The 24,228-nt window shown below is 43.3% G+C and overlaps 1 protein-coding gene across 2 annotated transcripts in view; it reads right to left on the bottom strand.

Annotated features, from left to right (window-relative positions):
- The window catches only part of THSD7B (thrombospondin type 1 domain containing 7B), an 807,368-nt gene that overhangs the window by 110,784 nt on the left and 672,356 nt on the right, over nt 1–24,228 (bottom strand). For both annotated transcript variants that reach the window (XM_073634254.1, XM_073634253.1), the window contains exons 20-21: nt 23,916–24,031; nt 19,230–19,347 (exon numbers count right to left, since the gene is read on the bottom strand). In XM_073634254.1, coding sequence (XP_073490355.1) covers nt 19,230–19,347; nt 23,916–24,031 — 234 coding nt within the window. The remainder of the gene's footprint in view (nt 1–19,229; nt 19,348–23,915; nt 24,032–24,228) is intronic.

The raw sequence follows: 24,228 nt of genomic DNA on the forward strand, positions 1-24,228 counted from the left end.
TTACAACTCCTTTAAAGTGATTGTAAAGTCTTGTTTTTTTTTTGTTTCTTAAAAATAACAAACATGTTATACTTACCTGCTCTGTGCAGTTGGTTTTGCACAGAGCAGCCCAGGTCCTCCTTTCCTCGGGTCCCTCTTCGGCTCTCCTGGCCTAGGGTTGCCACCTGTCCAGGATTCACCCGGACAGTTCGGGTTTTGAATCATGTGTCCGGGTTTCAGTCCACCTGAAACATGGACACATTCTTCAGACCAGGCTGTGGCTCCCCAAGTAGCTGAGATAGTCATACGCAAATCTGTTGCCGCTGCTGGCGGCAGTTTAGGAGCAGGTTTGGCATCACGGAAGGGTGGGGTGATGATCTCAGCAAGTGCAATTTGGCCACACCTACTGGCGCGCTCTGTGCGCTACATTACTAGTCTACTTCGGGCACCCAAATGTGTCCCAGGTCTTTTATAATCCTATAGTGTTTACTGCAATAAAAAAAAAAAAATTGCCCTGTGCTGCAAAAGGGTTTGACTTGAAGAAAAGGTGGCAACCCTATCCTGGCCCCTCCCTCCTGACAAGTGCCCCCACAGCAAGCAGCTTGCTATGGGGGCACTTGAGCCGAGTCACAGCTCCCTGTGTCCATTCAGACAGGATGCCCTGCCCCCTCTCTCTCATTGACTCACTGACTTTGATTGACAGCAGCAGGAGCCAATAGCACTCCGCTGCTGTCTCAGTCAATGAGGAGGAGAGTCCTGGGCAGACGAGTCTCTTGTGTATATAGCTGGATAAAGATGGGGCTCAGGTAAGTATTGGGGGAGGGGGGCTGCTGCACACAGAAGGCTTTTTATCTTGATGCATAGAATGCATTAAGATAGAAAACCTTCTTCCTTTACAATCATTTTAACCAGGTGAAGGACCCTCAGCATACAAGGTACGTCCAAAAACCTTGGAACTTTGGGCGTATCTCCTGTGCTTTGGGCTTCTTCCCCTCCACTAAGTAAAATTTCTGGGATCAGCTGTCAGTTTGATAGTCAATTCCTGGTGGGTCTCAGACTGAGCACAGATAATGGCTCCAGCATGTATAAAGTCTGCAGTGTTTGCAAGCTTCATTCAGAAATATATTGTAATAATGTTGTTACAATGTATTTAAAAGTTTAACTATGGGAAAAAAAATTATACTTTTTTAGATTTTAAGGGTTGAATGTTAATTTTTGTCTAGGGTCAACATAAATAGCAGTTATACTTACCTTATCTCAAGGCTTTCTCCCAGGTGCATGATCAATCCCTCGAAGCTGCTACTCTTCACCACCCTGTAGGTAGGGTTGCCACTTTTTCTTCAAGCCAAACCCGAACACTTTAGCGGCCCACAGCAAAAATTTTTTTTTTAAGTATACACTATAGGATTGTAACAGACCTGGGACACCTTTAGGTGCTCCAAAGAGAATAGTAAAGCAGAACGCATGGTGCCCCCTTCACTCTTATGTCAGGCCCTGTTCCGATCCACATTCCTGTCTGAATAATGTGTCCGGGTTTTAGGTAGACTGAAACCCGGACACATGATTCAAAACCCGGACTGTCCGGGTGAATCCCGGACAGGTGGCAACCCTACCTGTAGGGCACACTCACTCTGATATCAAAATGTACAATTTAGGAATGGCAGTCCTTTATTATAAGTGAGGATGCTGAGGACCCAACCCACCCACAACCCAAAGCATTGAAGAGAGAGGAGAAGAGCGCTGGCTGCCAGGGAAAATATAAGGATAGTATTGTTGACAAAATTGAGCATTGAACCCTTGCGCTGCAGAGGGAACCCCACTGTTATGATCTTTTTTTTATTGTACCTGGAGTTTAGCTTTTTATTACTTTAATAAACAGGAAAATATGTAAAGAGCTATTTTAAACCTCTTAAAATGGAAGTAAACCCTCCTATCGTTTTCAGCCAAGGAAGCTGCCATCTTGGCCTCTGTTTAATCTTCAACTGTCATGATGCTGCTCATGTGATCAGTTATGACACCAGCCATTGGATGGTTTGACAGCTTGGTTGAGAGCACAACCAATGTGACGGTTACATTCCTGGCATGCCGGCATTATGTCGATAGGGGACGCTCTGTAGGTATGGGGCGCTCGCAAACTGCGCATGAGACATACAATCTTCCGGTATGCGTTCCACTTTTGTTCTGCTCACTTTTGCGACAGGTGTTCTGTCGATATGAAGCGCTCGCTCTCATATAGCACATGCGCATTTAAAGAAAAGCTGCTGCCGCTTGTAGATTTGCATGCGCTATTGAGAGCATTCAGTATCGACAGAAAACCATCGCAAAGCAAAAGTATGGGACGCATACCGTAAGATTGTATGTCTCAAGCGCATGCGCACTTTGGGAGCGCCCAATACCTACAGAGTGTCACTTATCGACATAACACCGGAAATGTAACTGTTTTTTGAAACTGTTAAATTGATGTGTTTAGTTCCGCTTTAAAACAAAACTTTTTTTGGTTTGGATAAAGTAGTGAGAGATTGGATCTGTAGGGGTTTTCTATTTGCCTTGGTGACCACAAGGGAACAAAGGTGAGGGAGAATCCAACATCTTAAAGTGGTTCTAAAGGTTCAAGGTTTTTCATGTTCATGTATTCTATCCATGAGGGTAAAAAACCTTTTATGTGCAACAGCTCCCCCTCCCTCGACCCTCCGGGAACTCTCACTCCTCATTGGCTGAGGCAGCAGTGGGGGCCATTGGCTTTACTGTATCTTTTAATAAGTACATTTTGCATTTCCTAAACCGTTGCGCTAATATCAGTTAACATAAAAATTTGGAACTACCACCATTTTATTCTTCAGGATATCTGCTTTTAAAAAATATGTTTTGGAGGTTTTGAGGCAATCTTCAGGCCTAAAATGAGCGGGGCCCAATCAGCGGCTCTAGCAGACCCAATACCCCACCAAAGCAGAACAGTGGTCTGCCTATGTAAAAAAGGCAGATCGCCGTTCTTTCTATTAGTAGGGAAGACAGAGATCTTGTGTTTCTGCTAAGCAGGAACACAGATCTCTGTCTTCCCACAGTTAAAGCACATCCCCCACAGTTAGAAAGCACCCCCTAGGGACACATTTAACCCTTTGATCGTCCCCTGATGTTATAACCCCTTCTTTGTCAGAGTCATTAGTACAGTGACAGTGCATATTTTATAGCACTGATCACTGTATTGGTGTCACTGGTCTCCAAAAAAGTGTCACTTAGTGTCCGATTTGTCCACCGCAATGTCCCAGTCCCGCTATAAGTCGCTGATCACTGCCATTACTAGTTTTAAAAAAAAAAAATCATAAAAATATCCCATAGTTTGTAGATGCTGTAACTTTTGTGCAAACCAATCAATTTACGTTTATTTGGATTTTTTTTTTTGCCAAAAACATGTAGCAGAATACATATTGGTATAAATTGATGAATAAATTAGATTTTTTACTGGGCGTGTTTTAACCGGTTCCCGACCGGCGCACGCCGATGTACGTCGGCAGAATGGCACTGCTGGGCAAATGGGCGTCCCTTTAAATTCCCCGCCGTGCCATTGCGTGCACCCCGGCCGGGAGCTCTATGAGTCGGGTCATGGGTCCCGCGGACTCGATCGCCGCGGGGATACCCACGATCGCCTCACGGAGAGGACGAACGGGGAGATGCTAATGTAAACAAGCATCTCCCCGTTCTGCCTAGTGACAAGTGTCACTGATCTCTGCTTCCTGTGATTGGGAGCAGAGATCAGTGACGTGTCATACGTAGCCACACCCCCCCACGGTTAGTAACACTCCCCAGGACATACTTAACCCCTCCCTAGCCCCCTAGTGGTTAACCCCTTCACTGCCATTGTCATTTACACAGGAATCATTGCATTTGTATAGCACTGATTGCTGTATACAGGCATACCCCACTTTTAAGTACACAATGGGATTTATTTACTAAAGCTGGAAAGTGCTAAATCAGGCTCACTTCTGCATAGAAACCAATGAGCTTCTAACCCCAGCTTGTTCAATCGAGCTTTTGTAATAAAACCTGGAAGCTCATTGGTTTCTATGCAGAAGGGAGCCTGATTTTGCACTTTCCAACTTTAGTAAATAAACCCCATTGTGTACTTAAAAGTGGGGTATACCTGTAAATGACAATGGTCCCAAAAATGTGTCAAAAATGTCCGATGTGTCCGCCATAATGTCGCAGTCACGATAAAAATTGCTGATCGCGGCCATTACTAGTAAAAAAAAAAAATAATAATAAAAATGCCATAAAACTATTCCCTATTTTGTTAACTTTTGCGCAAACCAATCAATAAACGCGTTTTTTTTTTTTTACTAAAAATATGTAGAAGAATACGTATTGGCCTAAACTGAGGAAAAAACATTTTTTTAAATATTTTTGGGGGATATTTATTATAGCAAAGAGTAAAAAAGAATGCGTTTTTTTCAAAATTGTCGCTATTTTTTTTGTTTATAGCGCAAAAAATAAAAACCGCAGAGGCGATCAAATACCACCAAAAGAAAGCTCTATTTGTGGGGAAAAAAGGACATCAATTTTGTTTGGGAGCCACATCGCACGACCACGCAATTGTCAGTTAAAGCGACGCAGAGCCGAATCGCAAAAAGTGCTCTGGTCAGGAAGGAGGTTAATTCTTCCGGGGCTAAAGTGGTTAAAGCAGAAAGTAAAAAATATTGGTTTTTTTTTCAAAATTGTTGGTCTTTTTTTGTTTATAGCGCGAAAAATAAAAGCCACAGAGGCGATCAAATACCACCAAAAGAAAGCTCTATTTGTGGGAAAAAAAGACGTATATTTTGGTAGTGTCACACAACTGCGCAGATGTCAGTTAAAATAACGCAGTGCCATATCGCAAAAAATGGACTGGTCATTAAGGGAGTAAAACCTTCTGGGGCTGAAGTGGTTAAACGTGTGCAAAAAAAAAAAAAAAACAAAAAGCTCTGCAGCAAGAGGGTTAAAGGGTGCCATGACTGAAAAAAAAAGGTTGAGAAACGCTGGATTGTACGATGAACCATTAAAGCAATTTGGACTCTTTCTCCATTTGGTTTGGTGCTCATGCTGTATTTTAATCTTTGAGAAATAAAGAGTCTGAACACCGTTCTTTTATGAAGGCTTTTTAGGTTTTCTCACTTGAAATTGTTTATTGTAGGTCACAGTCTGACGCACCACGAAATGTAAGTGTAACAATGTAATAAAAACAGATCAACACCTCCAGTCCGAACGCCTGGCAGCTCCTCGGAACAAGACGAAAGTTGAGATGACCTTGACTAGAACTGAAGCGTTCTCCGTGGCGGATCTCCTAATTCTATCTGGCTTAAAAAGAACAGAAAAAGCTTTCGGTGAATCGCAAATTCTCCCTTTGCATTTCTGAGAGGAAATCTCACCAAACATGCTAAATATTCAGAATTCAGCTGCAAAGCACACAGATCCACCATAATCCTGCCGGGCCAGATCACGTATTGTAATCATCACTATCTGCTTTTCTAAACAATGAAAATGAGAAGAAGAGCCCAAAAGTATATAGAAATAACATAAACTAATTAAGGGCACGCGGATAACGATACAGATATTGATGGAGGGCACTGTGATTGTTATTTCTTGGTCCTGAATTTTTTTACAAATCAATCATGGTCCATCAGAGAGAAAGTATGAATGAGAAATAGAGAGAGGGAGAGCGAATGAGGGAGAGGTAAATGTATGGGGGAGAGAGGAAGAGAGATCGCAGGAGGGAGAATCAATGAGAAAGAAAGGGAAAGAGAGAGAGGGAGAATGAACAAGAGAAACGAGGGAAGAGAATGTACGAAAGAATACATGGAAAGAGTGAGAAGGGGAGACAGAAGGGAGAATGAATGAGAATGAGAGAGAGGTAGAATGAGAAAAGGCAAGAGAGACCAAAGAGAGGGATTGATGGAGAGAGGAAGGAAAGAAGGTAGAAATGGGAGAGAGACTGAGACAATGAGTAAAAGGAATGAAAAGGAATTCCAAACCGACCTCAATGCAGTGTTTCATTGGGCAACTTATGCCACGTTTCCACTGAGCGGATCGGTACAGTTCGGTAAGGTACGCTATTTTGAGTGTTTCCATTATGAAAGCGGCCCATACAACCGAACCGAACTGCACCATTCTGGGTCCTGCTTCAGATGTGGGGCCATAGAAAATTGTACGGTTCAGTTAGGGTGGAGCTACGATACATTCCACTGATTGGCAGACGTGTGATGCCATGCTAGGCAATTTTTCTGAACCCACGTGTGGCCCCTGGCGGTCCGACTTGCAGTGGAATAGCTCACCTGAATAGTCCGGACCATTCTAGGCCTTCCAAACTGTACCGACCCGAACCCGAACCGATCCGCTCAGTGGAAATGAGGCATATGTGGCAAATGAGGCTTAATGTTGATACATGTAAAGGTATGCACTTGGGGGCTAAGAATATGCATGCATCATACAGTATTTCACAAAAGCCCCCTTACATTTTTGTAAATATTTTATCATATCTTTTCATGTGACAACACTGAAGAAATTACACTTTGTTATAATGTAAAGTAGTGAGTGTACAGCTTGTATAACAGTGTAAATTTGATGTCCCCTCAAAATAACTCAACACACAGACATTAATGTCTAAACCGCTGGCAACAAAAGTGAGTACACCTCTAAGTGAAAATGTCCAAATTGGGCCCAAAGTGTCAATATTTTGTGTGGCCACCATTATTTTCCAGCACTGCCTTAACCCTCTTGGGCATGGAGTTCACCAGAGCTTCACAGGTTGCCACTGAAGTCCTCTTCCACTCCTCCAGGATGACATCACAGGACTTGTGGATGTTAGAGACCTTGCGCTCCTCCACCTTTAGTTTGAGGATGCCCAACAGATGCTCAATAGTGTTTAGGTCTGGAGACATGCTTGGACAGTCCATCACCTTTACCCTCAGCTTCTTTAGCAAGACAGTGGTCATCTTGGAGGTGTGTTTGGGGTTGAACTACTGTTGGACTACTGCCCTGCGGCTCAGTCTCTGAAGGGAGGGGATCGTGCTCTGCTTCAGTATGTCACAGTACATGTTGGCATTCAGGGTTCCCTCAATGAACTGTAGCTCCCCAGAGCCGGCAGCACTCATGCAGCCCCAGACTATGACACTCCCATCACCATGCTTGACTGTAGACAAGACACACTTGTCTTTGTACTCCTCACCTGGTTGCCACCACACACGCTTGACACCATTTGAACCAAATACGTTTATCTTGGTCTCATCAGACCACAGCACATGGTTCCAGTAATCCATGTCCTTAGTTTGCTTATCTTCAGCAAACTGTTTACAGGCTTTCTTGTGCATCGTCTTTAGAATAGGCTTCCTTCTGGGAAGACAGCCACGCAGACCAATTTGATGCAGAGTGCGGCGTATGGTCTGAGCACTGACAGGCCCACCCCTACAACCTCTGCAGCAATTCTGGCAGCACTCATATGTCTATTTCCCAAAGACAACCTCTGGATATAACGCTGAGCATGTGCACTCAACTTCTTTGGTCGACCATGGTGAGGCCTGTTCTGAGTGGATCCTGTCCTGTTAAACTGCTGTATGGTCTTGGTCACCATGCTGCAGCTCAGTTTCAGGGTCTTGGCAATCTTCTTTTAGCCTGTGCCATCTTTATGTAGAGCAACAATTCTTTTATTCAGATCCTCAGAGAGTTCTTTGCCATGAGGTGCCATGTTGAACTTCCAGTGACCAGTAAGAGAGAGTGAGAGCGATAACAGCAAATTTAACAGCAAATAATAAAATATGTACAAAAACGTGAGGGGTGTACTCACTTTTGTGAGATACTGTACATACTAGGGGGAGAACAGCTGGGGGAGTCAATGGTGGAGAAGGATCTGGGTGTTCTGGTAGATCATAAGGTTAATAATAGCATGCAAGCTGCGGTTTCCAAAGTGAGAAAAATCCTATCTTGTATTAACCTCCCTAGTGGTAATCCCGAGTGTGGCTCGGGGTGAACTTTCATTACCAAAAGTGGAAACCCCGAGCCACACTCGGGATCACATCGCAGGATCCAGGCAAAGTTACTTACCTTGTCCCCAGGATCCTGCGATGTCTCCCTGCTGTGTCCGCGGGCTCTGTACTCCGCTCAATCTATCACAGTGCCGGGCTCTGTTCCCTGCAAGCGTTGTGACGCATAGGGATGGAGCCCGGCGCCAAATTCAAAAAGTGAAGCACATAACACATACAGTACACTGTAATCTTACAGATTACATACTGTATCAAATAATTTCACATCCCTTTTGTCCCTAGTGCTTTGTCCAGTGCCCTGCATGCAGTTTTATATTATATACACTGTTCTTTCTGCCTGGAAACTGGAGATTGTCCATAGCAACCAAAAAAGTGTCCATTTACGTCAAAAGCGGTTTTAGACCAGCTAGAAAACAGCGAGAATAAATTAGAATCACTTGCAGAATTGAGCGATAGTGATTTGTGGGGAAATTCATCATCAAACACTGAAAGTGACGACGGCAACAATTCTGCAACTGAGCAAATTTCAGTGTTTTTGATTTGATTACATTATTGAATACATTTATTATTATTATTTGTTATAATTATTTATAGTTATTTATCATATTATAATTTATGATTTCATGTTTTAAACTTTATCATACCCGGGATGTCTACTAGACTCTTGTTTGGACAGATATCAGTGTGTTATTCCTAAGAATTACAGGCCTACAATATAAAACGCCAAATTTCCATGCAAAACAATGTACCTCTTTGAGCATCAAAAATCTGACATAATCATACCGCCAGGGAGGTTAAGAGAGGTATGGACTCCAGAGAGAGAGATATCATTTTGCACATGCACAAATCATTAGTAATGCAGAGTACACACAACCGGACTTTACGGCATACTTGGTTTGGCGGACCGGAGTCCGCCGTACAATCCGATCGTGTGTAGGCTCCCGCGGACTTTTTTTTCCCCAAAAGTCCGCCGAACCTAGAAATGAAACATCTTTCAAATCTTTCCGTCGTAAGTCCGCTGGACTGACGGAAAGCCCGTTCGTCTGTATGCTGGTCTGACAAGGGCAGGGTACTGCATCTCTCGCTCGCTGCAATAGGAACAAACAATTTTCCTATTGCGGCTAGCGCGGGGCATACCAGGCTCTTAGGTCTGGTATGGATTTTAAGGGGAACCCCCTACGCCAAAAAATAGGGTCCCCCCAAAATCCATACCAGACCCTTATCCGAGCACGCAGCACGGCCGGTCAGGAAAGGGGGTGGGGACGAGTGAGTGTCCCCCCTCCTGAACCATACCAGGCCGCATGCCCTCAACATGGGGGGGGATTGATGAGGACAAGGGCCTCTTCCCGACAACCCTGGCCGTCTGTGGGCGGGGGGCTTATCGGAATCCGGGAGCCCCCTTTAATAAGGGGGCCCCCAGATCCCGGCCCCCCACCCTATGTGAATGAGTATGGGGTACATGGTACCCCTACCTATTCACCTAGGGAAAAAGTGTCAATAAAAAAAACAAACACACTGCACAGGTTTTTAAAGTAATTTATTAGACAGCTCTGGGGGTCTTCTTCCAGCTTCGGGGGTCTTCTTCCGGCTTCGGGGGTCTCTCTGTTTTTTCTCCGCGCTCTCCGGGTCTTCTGCCGGGCTCCTCCGCTATCTTCTGCTCTTTTGCCGCTCTTTTGCTAGCAGGGGCCCGGACTTCTGCCTTCTTCTCTTCTTGCAATGTTTACACAACGCTCTCTCTGGCTGGAATGCTCTCTGAGCGCTCCGATGTGACTTATATAGGCGGTGACCCCGCCCCCTTATGCCGTAACAGTCCCTGGGCATGCTGGGACTGGGACGGCATAAGGGGGCGGGGTCACCGGGTGATGTTGACCATGCCCCCCTAAACCGTCACAGTCCCAGCATGCCCAGAGACTGTGACGGCATAAGGGGGCAGGGTCACCGCCTATATAAGTCACATCGAAGCGTTCAGAGAGCATACCAGCCGGAGAGAGCGTCGTGTCAACATCGCAAGAAGAGAAGAAGGCAGAAGGCAGAAGTCTGGGCCCCTGCTGGCAAAAGAGCGGCAAAAGAGCAGAAGATAACGGAGGAGCCTGGCAGAAGACCTGGAGAGCGCGGAGAAGAACCGGAGAGACCCCCGAAGCCAGAAGAAGACCCCCGAAGCTGGAAGAAGACCCCCGGTCTTACTTTAAAAACCTGTGCAGTGTAGTTTTTTTTATTGACACTTTTTCCCTAGGTGAATGGGTAGAGGTACCATGTACCCCATACTCATTCACATACGGTGGGGGGCTGGGATCTGGGGGCCCCCTTATTAAAGGGGGCTCCCAGATTCCGATAAGCCCCCCACCCGCAGACCCCGACAACCAACGGCCAGGGTTGTCGGGAAGAGGCCCTTGTCCTCATCAAGATGGGGACAAGGTGCTTTGGGGTGGGGGGGGCCTGCAGGGCGCCCCCTCCCCCAAAGCACCCCCCATGTTGAGGGCATGCGGCCTGGTACGGTTCAGGAGGGGGGGCGCTCACTCGTCCCCACCCCCTTTCCTGACCGGCCGGGCTGCGTGCTCGGATAAGGGTCTGGTATGGATTTTTGGGGGACCCCATGCCGTTTTTTTGGTGTAGGGGTTCCCCTTAAAATCCATACCAGACCTAAGGGCCTGGTATGCCCCGCGACGGGGCCCGCAAGGTGTCAATCTCGCCCATAAAAGCGGCGAGATTGACTTCCTTTTCTAGTCCCGTCGTATCCGAGTCACGTTCAAAATGAATATGCAGTTCAGTTTTTGGCACCAGTTCTCAAAAAGGATATCGGGGAACTGAAGAACGTGCAGAGAAGGGCAACCATACTGATAAGAGGCATGGAGGAGCTGTGAGGAAAGATTAGAGGAACTGAATGTATTCTCTATTGAAAAGAGGAGATAAATGGGTATCTGATCAATATGATCAACATGTATAAATACATAAGTAGTCCATAAAGTGAACTTGGTGTTGAGTTATTCGCTTTAAGGTAATCACAGAGGACAAGGGGGCACTTTTTACATCTGGAGGAAAAGGGAATTAATCTCCAAACACAGAAAGGTTTCTTCACAGTGAGAGCTGTGAAAATGTGGAATAGACTCCCTCCAGAGTTGGTTCTGGCCAGCTTAGTAAACTGCTTTAAAAAAGGCCTGGATTCTTTCCTAAATGTACATAATATAACTGGATACTAATATTTATAGGTACAGTTGATCCAGGGAATATCCAATTGCCTCTCGGGGGATCAGGAAGGAATTTTTTCCCCTGCTGGAGAGAAAGAAAGAAAGAAAGAAAGAAAGAAAGAAAGAAAGAAAGAAAGAAAGAAAGAAAGAAAGAAAGAAAGAAAGAGCGAGAGACTGTGGGACAGAATGAGAACAAAGGAAGGAAGGAATCAAGGACAGGGAAGAAAGAGGATAGGAAGGAAGGTAGAGGAAGTAGAATGAGAAGAGAGGGAGAGAGACTGATAGACAGAATGAAAAAAGAAAGGAAAGGGATGTAAGGTAGAGAAGGAAGCAAGGAAATGGAGGGAAGGAAGGAAAGTAGAGAAGGAAGGAAAGAAAGATAGGAATACCAAGGGACAGAATGAAACAAAAAAAGAAGAAGGAAGGAAAGGGAAGAAAGAGGATAGGAAGGAAGGTAGAAAAAAAGAGAGCGGAAGGAAGAATGAGGGACAGAATGAGAAAAAAAGGAAAGAAGGAAAAGAAAAGGAAGGGAGGGAAGAAAGGAAAGAAAAAAAAGAGACTGAGTGACAGAATGAAAAAAAAAATGAAGGAAACGAGAAGGTAGAGAAGGAAGAGAAAGAAAGAAAGAAAGAAAGAAAGAAAGAAAGAAAGAAAGAAAGAAAGAAAGAAAGAAAGAAAGAAAGAAAGAAAGAAAGAAAGAGGGAGAGAGACTGAGGGATAGAATGAGAAACAAGGAAGGAACATGAAAAGGAGAGAAGGAAGGAAGGGATGGAAGGAGGAAAGAAAGAAACAAAAGCAATAAGGAAAGGGAAGGAAGGTAGCAAAAGAAGGAAGGTAAAGAAAAAAAGCAAGGAGGGAAATGAAGCAAGGAGGGAAATGAGAAAGACATGGGAGGGAAACAAAAAGAATGGAAGGGAGGAAAATGAAGGAAGGAAATAAGGGAAGGAAAGAGAGGAAAAGAATAGAGGAAGGAGGAAAGGAAAAAGAAAGCACAAATAAGTGAGAGAATGAACAAAACAAAGATAGTGCATAACTGAATGAGAGAGATGCAGCATGAATCTCAGAGAACCATTGGGGTGGATTTACTAAAGGCAAATAGACGGTTGCACTCATTTTCCCCAGAGCATAGAAAACATGGTAAAGCTCTGCTGATTCCCATCATCCAATCATGTGCAAGAAAAATGCTGTTTTTTTTCTTTGCACCTGATTTGAAGTGACATCACATGTGACAATATCACTAGATTCATTAAGGATAGAAATGGTTCATGTGTTATTAACAAGTGGAATTAACAACCAGCTTGGAGCTCTAACACCCTACTGGCAAAACCTAATTCATTAGATGGAAATAGTCTTTTACACATTTACATACAAATGTGAACACATAAGGGTAAAAATCTAGCTGGGGGGGGGGGGGGGAATAGTGTTAGACTAGGTTTAGATTTACATATACATGACTAACAATGCTGAGCTCCAGCTACAATTCTATAAACAGTTACAAAAAACATTTTTTTTTCCTTTCGGGATAAAGGTTTTACATAAATTAAGAAAATCTCAACATTGCGGGGCCTCGCTGCAACAGGCGTGCAACCACGTGTAAGGCACACTGGTGCAACATTTTGAGGGTTAAAGCAGGCAGTGAGGAGGCTGTTGGACAGACAACAGCATGTAATGTACTGTGAACTATATATATGCATTATACCTATCAATCCAGTAGGTGGCACTGCAGTATTATAGTGTGTATTCTATGATACAAAGTAATGACAGAATGTACCATCTGTATCTAAATGTGTACTTGTTTGTATTCTGCTTCCTGTTCCATAATAAAGACATGCTTTGATATCCTTCATGAAAGTGAAGGTATACTCTGCATATAACAAGCGTCCAGCGCATGATTCAATAACATGCTAATAGGTTTCAGGCCCAGACACCCCCAGCAAACCCAGGAACTGGAAAGAGAACTCTGCAACTCAGTGAGTACAGTGAGTCCTGTATACAAGCTACTGTAAGAAGGCAAGCGGTTCAGATGTGAAGTTTGCAATTGCAAAGCTGAACAATATCAATTACCAGCTGTGGAAGTTTAAGCTAGAAATGCTTTTGAACAAGGATGAAGCAGGCAAAAGCCACTATAAGCTTGCTAGTAGAGATGACCAGCTTATCCACATAAGAACAGAGAAAGCAGCCAAAGGTATGTGGACTTCATTACAAAAGCTGCATGATCGTTCAAGTCTAAACAACAAACTGTTTTTGCTACGAAAGTTATACAAGATGAGACTAGAAGAAGGCCAGCAAATGTGTGACCACAGGAAAGCTATGCTAGAGAGCAGCCATGCGCCATCGGAGAGGACATCAAAGATAACCATTTTGTTACCCTGCTCCTCTGCAGCCTTCCAGAGACATATACTGCTCTTATTACCGCTTTAGAAATCAGACCCGAGCAGGAGCTGACACTGGAATATGTCAAAGGCAAATTAATCAATGAATATGACAGAAGGAAAGAAAATATGCACCATAATGACAAAGCTCTTAAGATGTACAAAGGCATAAAGCACAACAAAGAAAGCAGAGCATGTTTTCGCTGTAAAAAGACTAGTCACTTAAAAAAGGGCTGTTCTATCTGGAAAGCCGAGCAGTGAAAACTACAGCTATCCACAGAAGAGAGAGTCAAAGCAGCCACTATGGAAACTGCAGACACTCCATGGAGTAGCACCTTTAAAGGAGTGGCAAGCCATGCGGCTGGTGTATAGACTCAGGAGCAACAAACCACATGACTAGCGATGAGACCTTCTTCACAAACATTGATTACAGTGCAAAAGACAAAGTTTTCCTAGCAAATGGGAAAAGCATCACTGCAGAAGGTAAAGGCCAGGGTTTCCTGAACTGCATTACACCACAAGGCAAGTAGAGTATCCTTGTAAAGAAAGTGCTGTATGTTCCAGAACTAAAAGGCAGCCTTCAATCAGTGAAAACTATTGCAAACAACGTTCTCACAGTTAAGTTCCAGGGTGATGAATTCACAATAATAAGCGATTCCTTGCAAAAGTAAAACTGGATGATCACCTATATAGGCTCATCACCACAGACTAGCAAGACAATTTATTCTCTAATGACCTACAGAGCAAATGTGTTCACTTATGGCACAGGAGGCTGGGGCACAGAAGTCCAGAAGCTATACAGGACTTTTTTATTAAGAGAGGCTTATCAGAAGATTTGACAATAGCGCCTTGCAAAGTTCTCATGAAATGCAAGTGCTGTATAGAAACAAAAGCCACACGTGCTCTTCTTCCACAGCCATCTCAAAGAAAAACACACCCCCTGCAGCTCATACACAGTGATGTATGTGGTCCAATGAAAACTCCCACGTCAGGCGGGAACAGCTATCTACTGACTTTCATTGATGATTATTCCAGGTACACAACTACTTATCTGATGACACACAAGAATGAAACATCAGAAAAATTTCAAGAGTTTGTGCAATGTCTAGCAACAACTTCCAACGTAAACCAGGAATAATACGCACTGACAATGGTGGAGAATACATAAGCAAAGAAGTGGCCTCATATCTGAAGAGACAAGGAATTGTACACCAGACAACCACACCATACACTCCTGAACAAAACGGTGTAACAGAAAGGAAAAATCGTACTCTTATAGAAATGGCCAGATGCATGTTGATGGATGCCAACCTACTTCACAAGTACTGGGGAGAAGCAGTCATAACTGCAACCTACCTACAGAACAGACTACCTTCAAGAGCCATTAAAAGTACTCCATTCGAAATGTGGCATGGATCAAAGCCCAGCATAGGGCACATCAGAGTGTTTGGAAGTAAAGCATATGCCTATATTTCAAGTGAGAAGCGATCCAAGCTGGAGAACAGAGCCATAGAGAGCATTATAGTAGGCTACAGTGAGCAAACTAAGGGTTATAGAATCCTACACCCAAAGACTGACAGAGTGACAATAAGCAATGGTGTTTATTTTGATGAGAGTTCATCACCAGAAACACCAGTCTCTGAAACCTGTGAAGTCAATATGCCAAGCAAACCAGAAGGAAAGGTTGACCAAAGCGAACCTGTGCAAGAGTCAGAATAAGAGAACTCATATCGCCTAAATCAAGTTCCCCACCAGACCCTGCCAAACTGCCTGAAGTCAGAAGATCCACTCCGACTACAAAGGGGATACCACCCCACACACTATCATATACTGTCAAAACACACAACATACTTGAACCAACATCCTGGGAAGACAGATAAAAACTGCCAAAACATGAAGCCAATAAATGGAGAAAAGAAGAAATCAGAAGAAGAATTAAAGTCACTTCAAGAATATAAAACCTGGACACTCACAGAGCTCCCTCCTAACCGCAAAACTAAGTGGACTTTCAAAGTAAAGTAAAACACAGAAGGGAATATCCACAAAATACAAAGCCAGACTAGTTGCCATGAGTTACTCCCAGAAATTCGGTGAAGATTACGATAAAACATTCGCTCCCGTCATAAAACACTCCACCATCAGAGCGCTTCTTAGCATTGCAGCCAGGAAGGACATGCAAGTGAAACACTCAGACGTTAAAACTGCTTTCCTATATGGAGACATTAACCACTTCAGCCCTGAAAGAATTGGCCCATTAATGACCAGAGCACTTTTTATAATTTGGCACTTTGGCATTTGTGTCCTTTTTTCCCACAAATAGAGCTTTCTTTTGATGGTATTTGATTGCCTCTGCGATTTTTTCATTTTTGAGATATAAACGGAAAAAGACCGAAAATTTTGAAAAAAAAAGATATTTTTTTATATCTTTTTGTTATAAAAAAATCCAATAAACTCAATTTTAGTCATACATTTAGGCCAAAATGTATTCAGCCACATGTCTTTGGTAAAAAAATGTCAATAAGCGTATATTTATTGGTTTCTACAAAAGTTATAGCGTCTACAAACTAGGGTACATTTTCTGGAATTTATGCAGCTTTTAGTTTATGACTGCCATCTTATTTCTTGAGGTGCTAAAATGGCAGGGCAGTACAACCCCCCCCCCCCCCAATATGACCCCAATATGACCCCATTTTGGAAAGTAGACACCCCAAGGAAATTGCTGAGAGTCATGTTGAGCCCATTGAATATTTTATTATTTTGTCACAAGTGATTGAAAAATGACAAAAAAAAAAAAAAATTAACACAAAGTTGTCACTAAATGATATATTGCTCACACATGCCATGGTTATATGTGGTGGAATTACACCCCAAAATACATTCTGCTGCTTCTCCTGAACATGTGTGAGACTTTTTGGGAGCCTAGCCGCATACAGAACCTGAAAATCAATCACCGCATTCAGGATTTCTAAGGGCGTAAATTATTAATTTCACTCCACACTACCTATCACAGTTTCGAAGGTTATAAAATGCCCAGATAGCACCCCCCCCCCCCCAATGACCCCATTTTGGAAAGTAGACACCCCAATCTATTTGCTGAGAGGCATGTTGAGTCCATGGAATATTTTATATTTTGCCACAAGTTTCGGGAAACTTACAAACTTTTTTTTTTTTTTGCACAAAGTTGTCACTAAATGATATATTGCTCAAATATGCCATGGGGATATGTGAAATTACACCCCAAAATACATTCTGCTGCTTCTCCTGAGTACGGAGATACCACATGTGTGGGACGTTTTGACAGTCTAATCGCATATAGGACCCCAAAAACCAATCACCGCCTTCAGGCTTTCTAAGAGCGTAAATTTTTTATTTCACTCTTCGCTACCTATCACAGTTTCTGAGGCCATGAAATGTCCAGAAAGCACAAAACCCCCCCAAATGACCCCTATTTGGAAAGAAGGCACTTCAAGCTATTTTCTGAGAGGCGTGTTAAGTATTTTGCAGATCTCGCTTTTTGTCACAAAGTTTAGAAAATTGAAAAAAAAATTTCCTTTTCCTTCTTCATTTTCAAAAACAAACGAGAGTTGCAAAATACTCACCATGCCTCTTAGCAAATACTTTGGGGTGTCCACTCTTCAAAATGGGGTCATTTGGGGATTTTTATGCTATCTTGACATTTCATGGCCTCTGAAACTGTGATAGGCAGTGAGGAAGTGAAATCACCATTTTACGCCCTTAGAAAGCCTGAAGGCGGTGATTGGTTTTCGGGGTCCTGTAAGCGGCTAGGCTCCCAAAAAAGTCTCACACATGTGGCATACCCATACTCAGAAGAAGCAGCATAATGTATTTTGGGGTGTAATTTCACATATTCCCATGGCTTGTTTGAGCAATATATCATTTAGTGACAACTTTGTGCAAAAAAAAAAGTTTGTAATTTTTCCGAAACCTGTGGAAAAAAAAAAAAATTCCATGGACTCAACATTCCTATCGGCAAATAGCTTGGGGTGTCTACTTTCCAAAAAGGGATCATTTGGGGGTAATTTTTTTTGCTAGAAAATTACTTTGAACCCCCAAACATTATATATATTTTTTTAAAGCAAAGGCCCTACAGATTAAAATGGTGGGTGTTGCAATTTTTTTTCACACAGTATTTGCGCAGCGATTTTTCAAACGCAATTTTTTTGGGGAAAAATTTTTTTTTTCATTTTAATGCGCTAAAACACACTATATTGGCCAAATGTTTGATGAAATAAAAAAGATGATCTTATGCCGAGTACATGGATACCAAACATGACATACTTTAAAATTGTGCACAATTGCAGCAGCGACAAACTACATACATTTTTAAAAGCCTTTACAGGTTACCACTTTAGATTTACAGAGGAGATCTACTGCTAAAATTACTGCCCTTGATCTGACGTTCGCGGTAATACCTCACATGCATGGTGCAATTGCCGTTTATATACGACATGAGACCGACCCTAGATCTCTCCTCTGCCCAAAAAGCATCTGACCACACCAAGATCGCTGTGATAAAATGCTTTCCCAATTTCTCAATAATGCTGTTTATATCCTCAAGTCATGAAATGCTTGTAGCTTCCGGTTTCTCAGGCCATAGAGATGATTGGAGCCGTTCTGGTCTCCGATCAGCTCTATGGTCAGCTGGCGGAACCACCGGCTGCATTCTCGGGTTCCCTGGTGGGACAGGAGAGCCCGAGAAACCATGGAAGATGGCGGGAGGGATGTTCCCTTCCACTCTTTGTAAAAGCAGTCTAGATGCTAATTAGCCTCTAGGATTGCTTTTACATTAAAAGCCGACCGCTGGCTGAAATTCATCTTCCAGTATGGGGAAGGAACCATAAGTTGGTCTACTCAAAAGCAAGCAATTGTCGCTCTATCTATCTTCAACTGGAGCAGAGTACATTGCAGCAGCATACACATGTCAATAAGCAATATGGATTTGTCAACTTTTTGTGGACATTGGGATAGGCATTTCAAAACCAATTCCCATTTTTGACAACAAACAGGGATGTATACAGCTTACGCAATCAGAAAGGGTCAATCCTAGGACCAAACACATTGATGTCACGTATCACCTACTGAGGGACAATCAAGAGCAAGGTGTTGACATTCAATATTGCCCGTCAGAGGAGATGACCGCCGATGCACTTAGCAAGCCTTTATCTAAGGAAAGTCATGGTTCTTTTCAGAAGAAGCGGAATATAATTTAACAAAGCGCATGCTGTTGAGAAGGGGTGTTGGATGGACAATAGCATGTAATGTACTGTGAACTATATATATGCATTATACCTATCTATCCAGTAGGCGGTATTGCAGTATTATAGTGTGTATTCTATTACAAAGTAATGACAGGATGTAACGTCTGTATCTAAATGTGTACTTGTTTGTAACCTGCTTCCCGTTCCATGATAAAGACAAGCTTTGATATCCTTCATGAAAGTAAAGGTATACACACTGCATACAACAAGCTTCCAGCACATGATTCAATAACCTGCTAATAGAGGAAACATATCACCTAACTGCCTGTCCACCTCGGACTGCTTTTCAGAACAGCAGTATAACCTCACATGGGAGAGAACTCTAGATTATCGACCACAAGAGAGCAGAAATACAGAAGTGCACCAAAGTCACATATCACTGGAGACCACAGACCATGTGACACTCACCTCCAGTCCCACAAGACTGCGAACAAGAAGACCAAGCCGACCAATCCGTGACATGGCAATCAATTGTGCATTCCACGAGGCAGCGAAGAGTCATCTTTTCAGGCTTCTTTAACCCCAGCTATAGGGTAAACAAAATAAGATATAGAATATGAAGCATCTTGAAATGGAAGACAATAAGGCTCTATTTGGTTGTTGTTTTCTCTAATTCTGTTTTGTTCGCAAAATCTCTGTATATAGGAAGAATGTCCCTGAAGTTTTGCTAAAGTTGATTATAACCTTAACCTCCCATCCCTATCCAAATTATTACCGTCTAATAATAATAAAAAAAAAAAAAAACAAAGTCACAGACTATTCTCTGTCTCAAAAGTGCCCATGAAAATTCAGAGTGCCTGGCTGTGCAGTGTGGGGATCCTTGTTTATCTGCAGCGTTTAAAGTGTGCAATACACCTGCATAAAAGATCCAGTCAATAAGATTCTAATTAGGTATGCTCTTGCCCTACATAGTTATTTCTACATTTGAAGGTGGATGTACAATCAGATTGTAGCAAGTTTGGTCAACTGTAGGTATAGTAAATCATGTGCTTGCCAAGATCCATTTTCCAATTCCTATAGGCATGTGCCTACTATGTCTAATGCCCCTGGTTAATAACACTTTTTTCTAAATCTATTTATTTAAAGGTAAGGAAAGCTGTAAAGGAAGTCTGCCAGGCATTGTCATAAGGGCTCAAGAGAGGTCAGTGATACTTCAAGGGCATGCTCACAATATGTGTTGGCACAGTTGGAACGAAGGACACAGAGCTACGAGGACCAAAGTTTAAAGCTCCTGTGATCTTTTTCCTCTGCCAATTCTGAACATAACATTTTGAAGCTAACAAAACTCTGGGAGATTGATCTGTGCTCCGATAAGGCTAAATTAAATAAAGTCCTGCTGACATGGTGTTATTGACATGTTTTTGCTGTCATGGGAGCCTTCTGGGATTTTGGCAAGCACGTCAAGCCTAAAAAATGAGCAACCCTTAAAATGGTCATATTACTTGTTGTTACAAGGCCACATAAGACTGTAATTAGGATATCACCCAGAGATACCCTCTGGACACAACAGAATCAAATGGGCTTGTAGAAAGCCAAAGCTTATTAATAAGGTTGCTGAATTCTCTTTCTAATACGTCAAACCAAGCTGATTGCTAGAAGGCCCTTGGGATGGCAAGAAATACTAGTGATGAGAACAGGTCAAGACTGGGAATACACAGCAGCCCTGGCAAAACCTGCTAATGTTTCCGTATATGATTACTGAATAGGAATCTGCTCCATCCCTCCAAATGTTGTTTCTGGATTAATTCTACTATGGATGGTTCCCCTTTGAACAGTTATCTGCAGTGCTCAAGCCCACGACTCCTAACTCTTGATGGTTGATACCAGGGATCCTCCAAATGCTGGGCAGTACACTGTGTGGTCAAAAGTTTGTTGACACTTGACCATTAACCCGGTATGAGCTTGTTGCATGTTCCATTCCAAAACCATGGCCATGGTGGCTATAACAGCCTCCATTCTTTTAGTTTAGCTTTTGATGTGTGTCTGTAAACCTGTGTACTTATTCAGTCAAAAGAACATTTATAAGGTCATGTAATGATGTTGAATGAAAAGACCAGACTCACAATTGGCATTCCAATTCATCATAGGTGTTAATAGGGTTGAGGCCAGGGTTATGTCCAGGCAAGGGTTGAAGTATAGGAGTTGCAACTGCGACTACCACCCATGCTCCAGGGGGCCTATGCGGTTCCCCTGTACACCTGGATAGGAGCGGCTGTGGGGGTGACATACAGAGGCATTGATCCCCTCTATTTTCCTCCTGCAGCTGCTGTAAGCCCTCTTGTACTGCCATCCCTCCAGCAGGTATTAGGTAGCTACAGGAGGCTGCTGGCTCCTGTGGGGGATGTGTCAGGATGGACAGCAGGAAGAGACCGGTTAATATGTCACTTACCGGCACCTTCCTTTTCTGAATGGATACAGTGAGTGATCGGTACTGATCACTTCTCTGCCCAACCATAACTGTGAATGAATGGGAAGCTCGATACAGAGCTATTCCATTCATTCTGTGCCGCTGAGGCTGCAGAGGTGGAGATTGAAGAGATGAGTCCACAATCTCCTTTTTTTTTGTCAAAGGTGAAACATCAGAGGTCTATTTAGACCCCTGATATTTCACCAAAGCCCCTCAACAGGGCTCCAAAAAATTTGTAAAAAAATACAATTGTTAAAAAAAAAAAAAACCCATAAAATAATAATAAAAAATAATAAAACTACTGACACCAGTGGCGGAACTTCCAGGGTCGCAAAGGTCACATTTGTGACTGGGCCCTGGCATTTTGCCACCTTGGGGGAGCCCTAAGACTCAGGAAGTGGGCCCATTGCAGAACATGTGAAAGAGTCCTATGATGGAAATAAAGGGCCCCGGGATTAGTGGGGAGAGCATCAAGCCCAGAGGGAAGGGCATCGACTGGGGGTCAGGAGGCCTCTTCATGGTTTCTTGCACCAGGGACCTGAAAGTTCTAGTTACGCCTCTGATCCATGCCACTGAAGTTCATCCAACCTAAACTTGTCAAATTATGTCTTTATGGACCTGGCCTTGTGGACGGGGGCACAGTTATGCTGGAACAGAAAAGGGCCATCTCCAAACTGTTTTTACAAGGTTGGAAGAGCACAATTGTCCAAAATGTCTTTGTACTGTATGTTATAGCAATAAAGTGGTTGTAAACAATTAATTTTTTTTAAAATAAAAAATGTCATACTTATCTGTGCACAGAGCAGCCCCTATTATTTTCTAAGGGGTCCCCCGCCAGCACTCCAGACCCCTCCTCTTCATCGGGTTCCCCCATGGAAAGCCGAGCAAGCTCGCTCCCCCCCAAGTCCCGCTGCTGCGTCCATTAACACATACAGTGGGACTCAGCTCCACCCCCCCTCCCGTGTCACAGTATTTAATTTATAGCAGTGGGAGCTAATGGCTCCCGCTGCTATCAATCTGTCCAATGAGAAGAGAGACAGCAGCTGGAGCCCCTGCGCTCCTGCACATCGCTGCATCGGATCAGGCTCAGGTAAGAAAAAGGGGGGGGGGGGGGTCTGGAGGGAAGCTGCAGCACAGAATGTTTTTCGCCTTAATGCATTATGGTGAAAAACCTTGAGGTTATAGAACTGCTCTAACAGTACCTTTACTGTAAACACTTAAACTCAATCATTTTGGAGGGCTACCACATAATTTTGACCATATACACTATATTACCAAAAGTATTGGGCCTTTACATGCACAATTAACTTTAATGGCATCCCAGTCTTAGTCCGTAGGGTTCAATATTGAGTTGGCACAGCCTTTGCAGCTATAACAGCTTCAACCCTTCTGGGAAGGCTGTCCACAAGGTTTAGGAGTGTGTCTATGGGAATGTTTGACCATTCTTCCAGAAGCACATTTGTGAGGTCAGGCACTGATGTTGGACGAGAAGGCCTGGCTCGCAGTATCCGCTCTAATTCATCCCAAAGGTGTTCTTTCTGGTTGAGGTCAGGACTTTGTGCAGGCCAGTCAAGTTCCTCCACCCCAAACTCGCTCATCCATGTCTTTATAGACCTTGTCCACAGGTCCACATCATTTGGTGTAGGGGGGATTATGGTGTGGGGTTTGTATTGCAGGTGTTGGGCTTGGTTTAAGGCGTCGGCATACAAAGAAATTTTGGACAATTTCATGCTCTCAACGTTGTGGGAACAGTTTGGAGATGGCCCCTTCCTGTTCCAACATGACTGCGCACCAGTGCACAAAGCAAGGTCCATAATGACATGAATGAGCGAGTTTGGGGTGGAGGAACTTGACTGGCCTGCACAAAATCCTGACCTCAACCTGATAGAACACCTTTGGAATGAATTAGAGCGGAGACTGCGCGCCAGGCCTTCTTGTCTTCATCAGTGCCTGACCTCACAAATGCACTTCTGGAAGAATGGTCAAACATTCCCATAGACACACTCCTAAACCTTGTGGACAGCCTTCCCAGAAGAGTTGAAGCTGTTATAGCAGGAAAAGGTGGGCCAACTCAAAATTGAAACCTACAGACTAAGACTGGGGTGCCATTAAATTCATGTGCGTGTAAAGGCAATACTTTTGGTAATATAGTGTAGAGTAGAGAGTGAAGCAAAATTCTATTTTTTTTGTTTTCAAAAACAAAATATGGACAGGAGCAGCTCTGCCGTTCTATAATTCTATTGGATACAGTAGCACGCTTGGATGGCTCTGGCTATAGGGTATATTGACAAGTCTGCCTAGTCCCTGCAATTCGAAAAAAGCTACACAGTGCTGGAACTGAGCCAACCCCGGAGACGCTGGATAGTGTTAACAAGCATTTATTTTGTGAATACGTTTCTGCTTTGATTTAGTTCAGTGCTGTAGAGGCCAGGTAGGCGATGTCAGTCTTGATTTTTTTTTGAAGAAACACGCACTTATCCTTCAAGTTCTAAGAGCTCTTTTCTGCAGGAAGGTCTAAGCAAACTTTAGAAAAAGAGGCTTCCTGTTGATTACAGTTATTCTATATTCTTTTTATTTAAAAAATTGAAATAAAAGCTGCAAAGTGAACTAAGCGTGACCATGCTGAGTGCAGCACCGCCAGAGGTTAAGAGTGTCTGCCCGTACCCCGTCTGAGTCTTCAACGTTACCTGCTCACAAAAGGACATTTTCACAGATTTTCCATCGCTGCGGGTGCAGTCTAAAAGCCGAGTTTTTATTCCTTCCCCACACACAGCCTTTTCACCGAGCTGACAAGCGCTCCACTCTGCAACGAGCAACAAAACCCATTTAGACAGGGAGAGCGCAGTATATAATTCCTATTTACTGCATCGTTGACCCCTTAAGTGCCACTTGAGCTTCAAATAATATACAATCGCTAGCTGTCCTTTTTTCTAAGGCTGCGGCTCCTGAACAAAAACCCCTGCTGCTTTAAGAAGAAGAGACAAGAATAGGTATAAAGAA

This window comes from Aquarana catesbeiana, linkage group LG06 (genome assembly GCF_042186555.1).
Source record: "Aquarana catesbeiana isolate 2022-GZ linkage group LG06, ASM4218655v1, whole genome shotgun sequence".
In the NCBI taxonomy this organism is placed as follows: domain Eukaryota; kingdom Metazoa; phylum Chordata; class Amphibia; order Anura; family Ranidae; genus Aquarana; species Aquarana catesbeiana.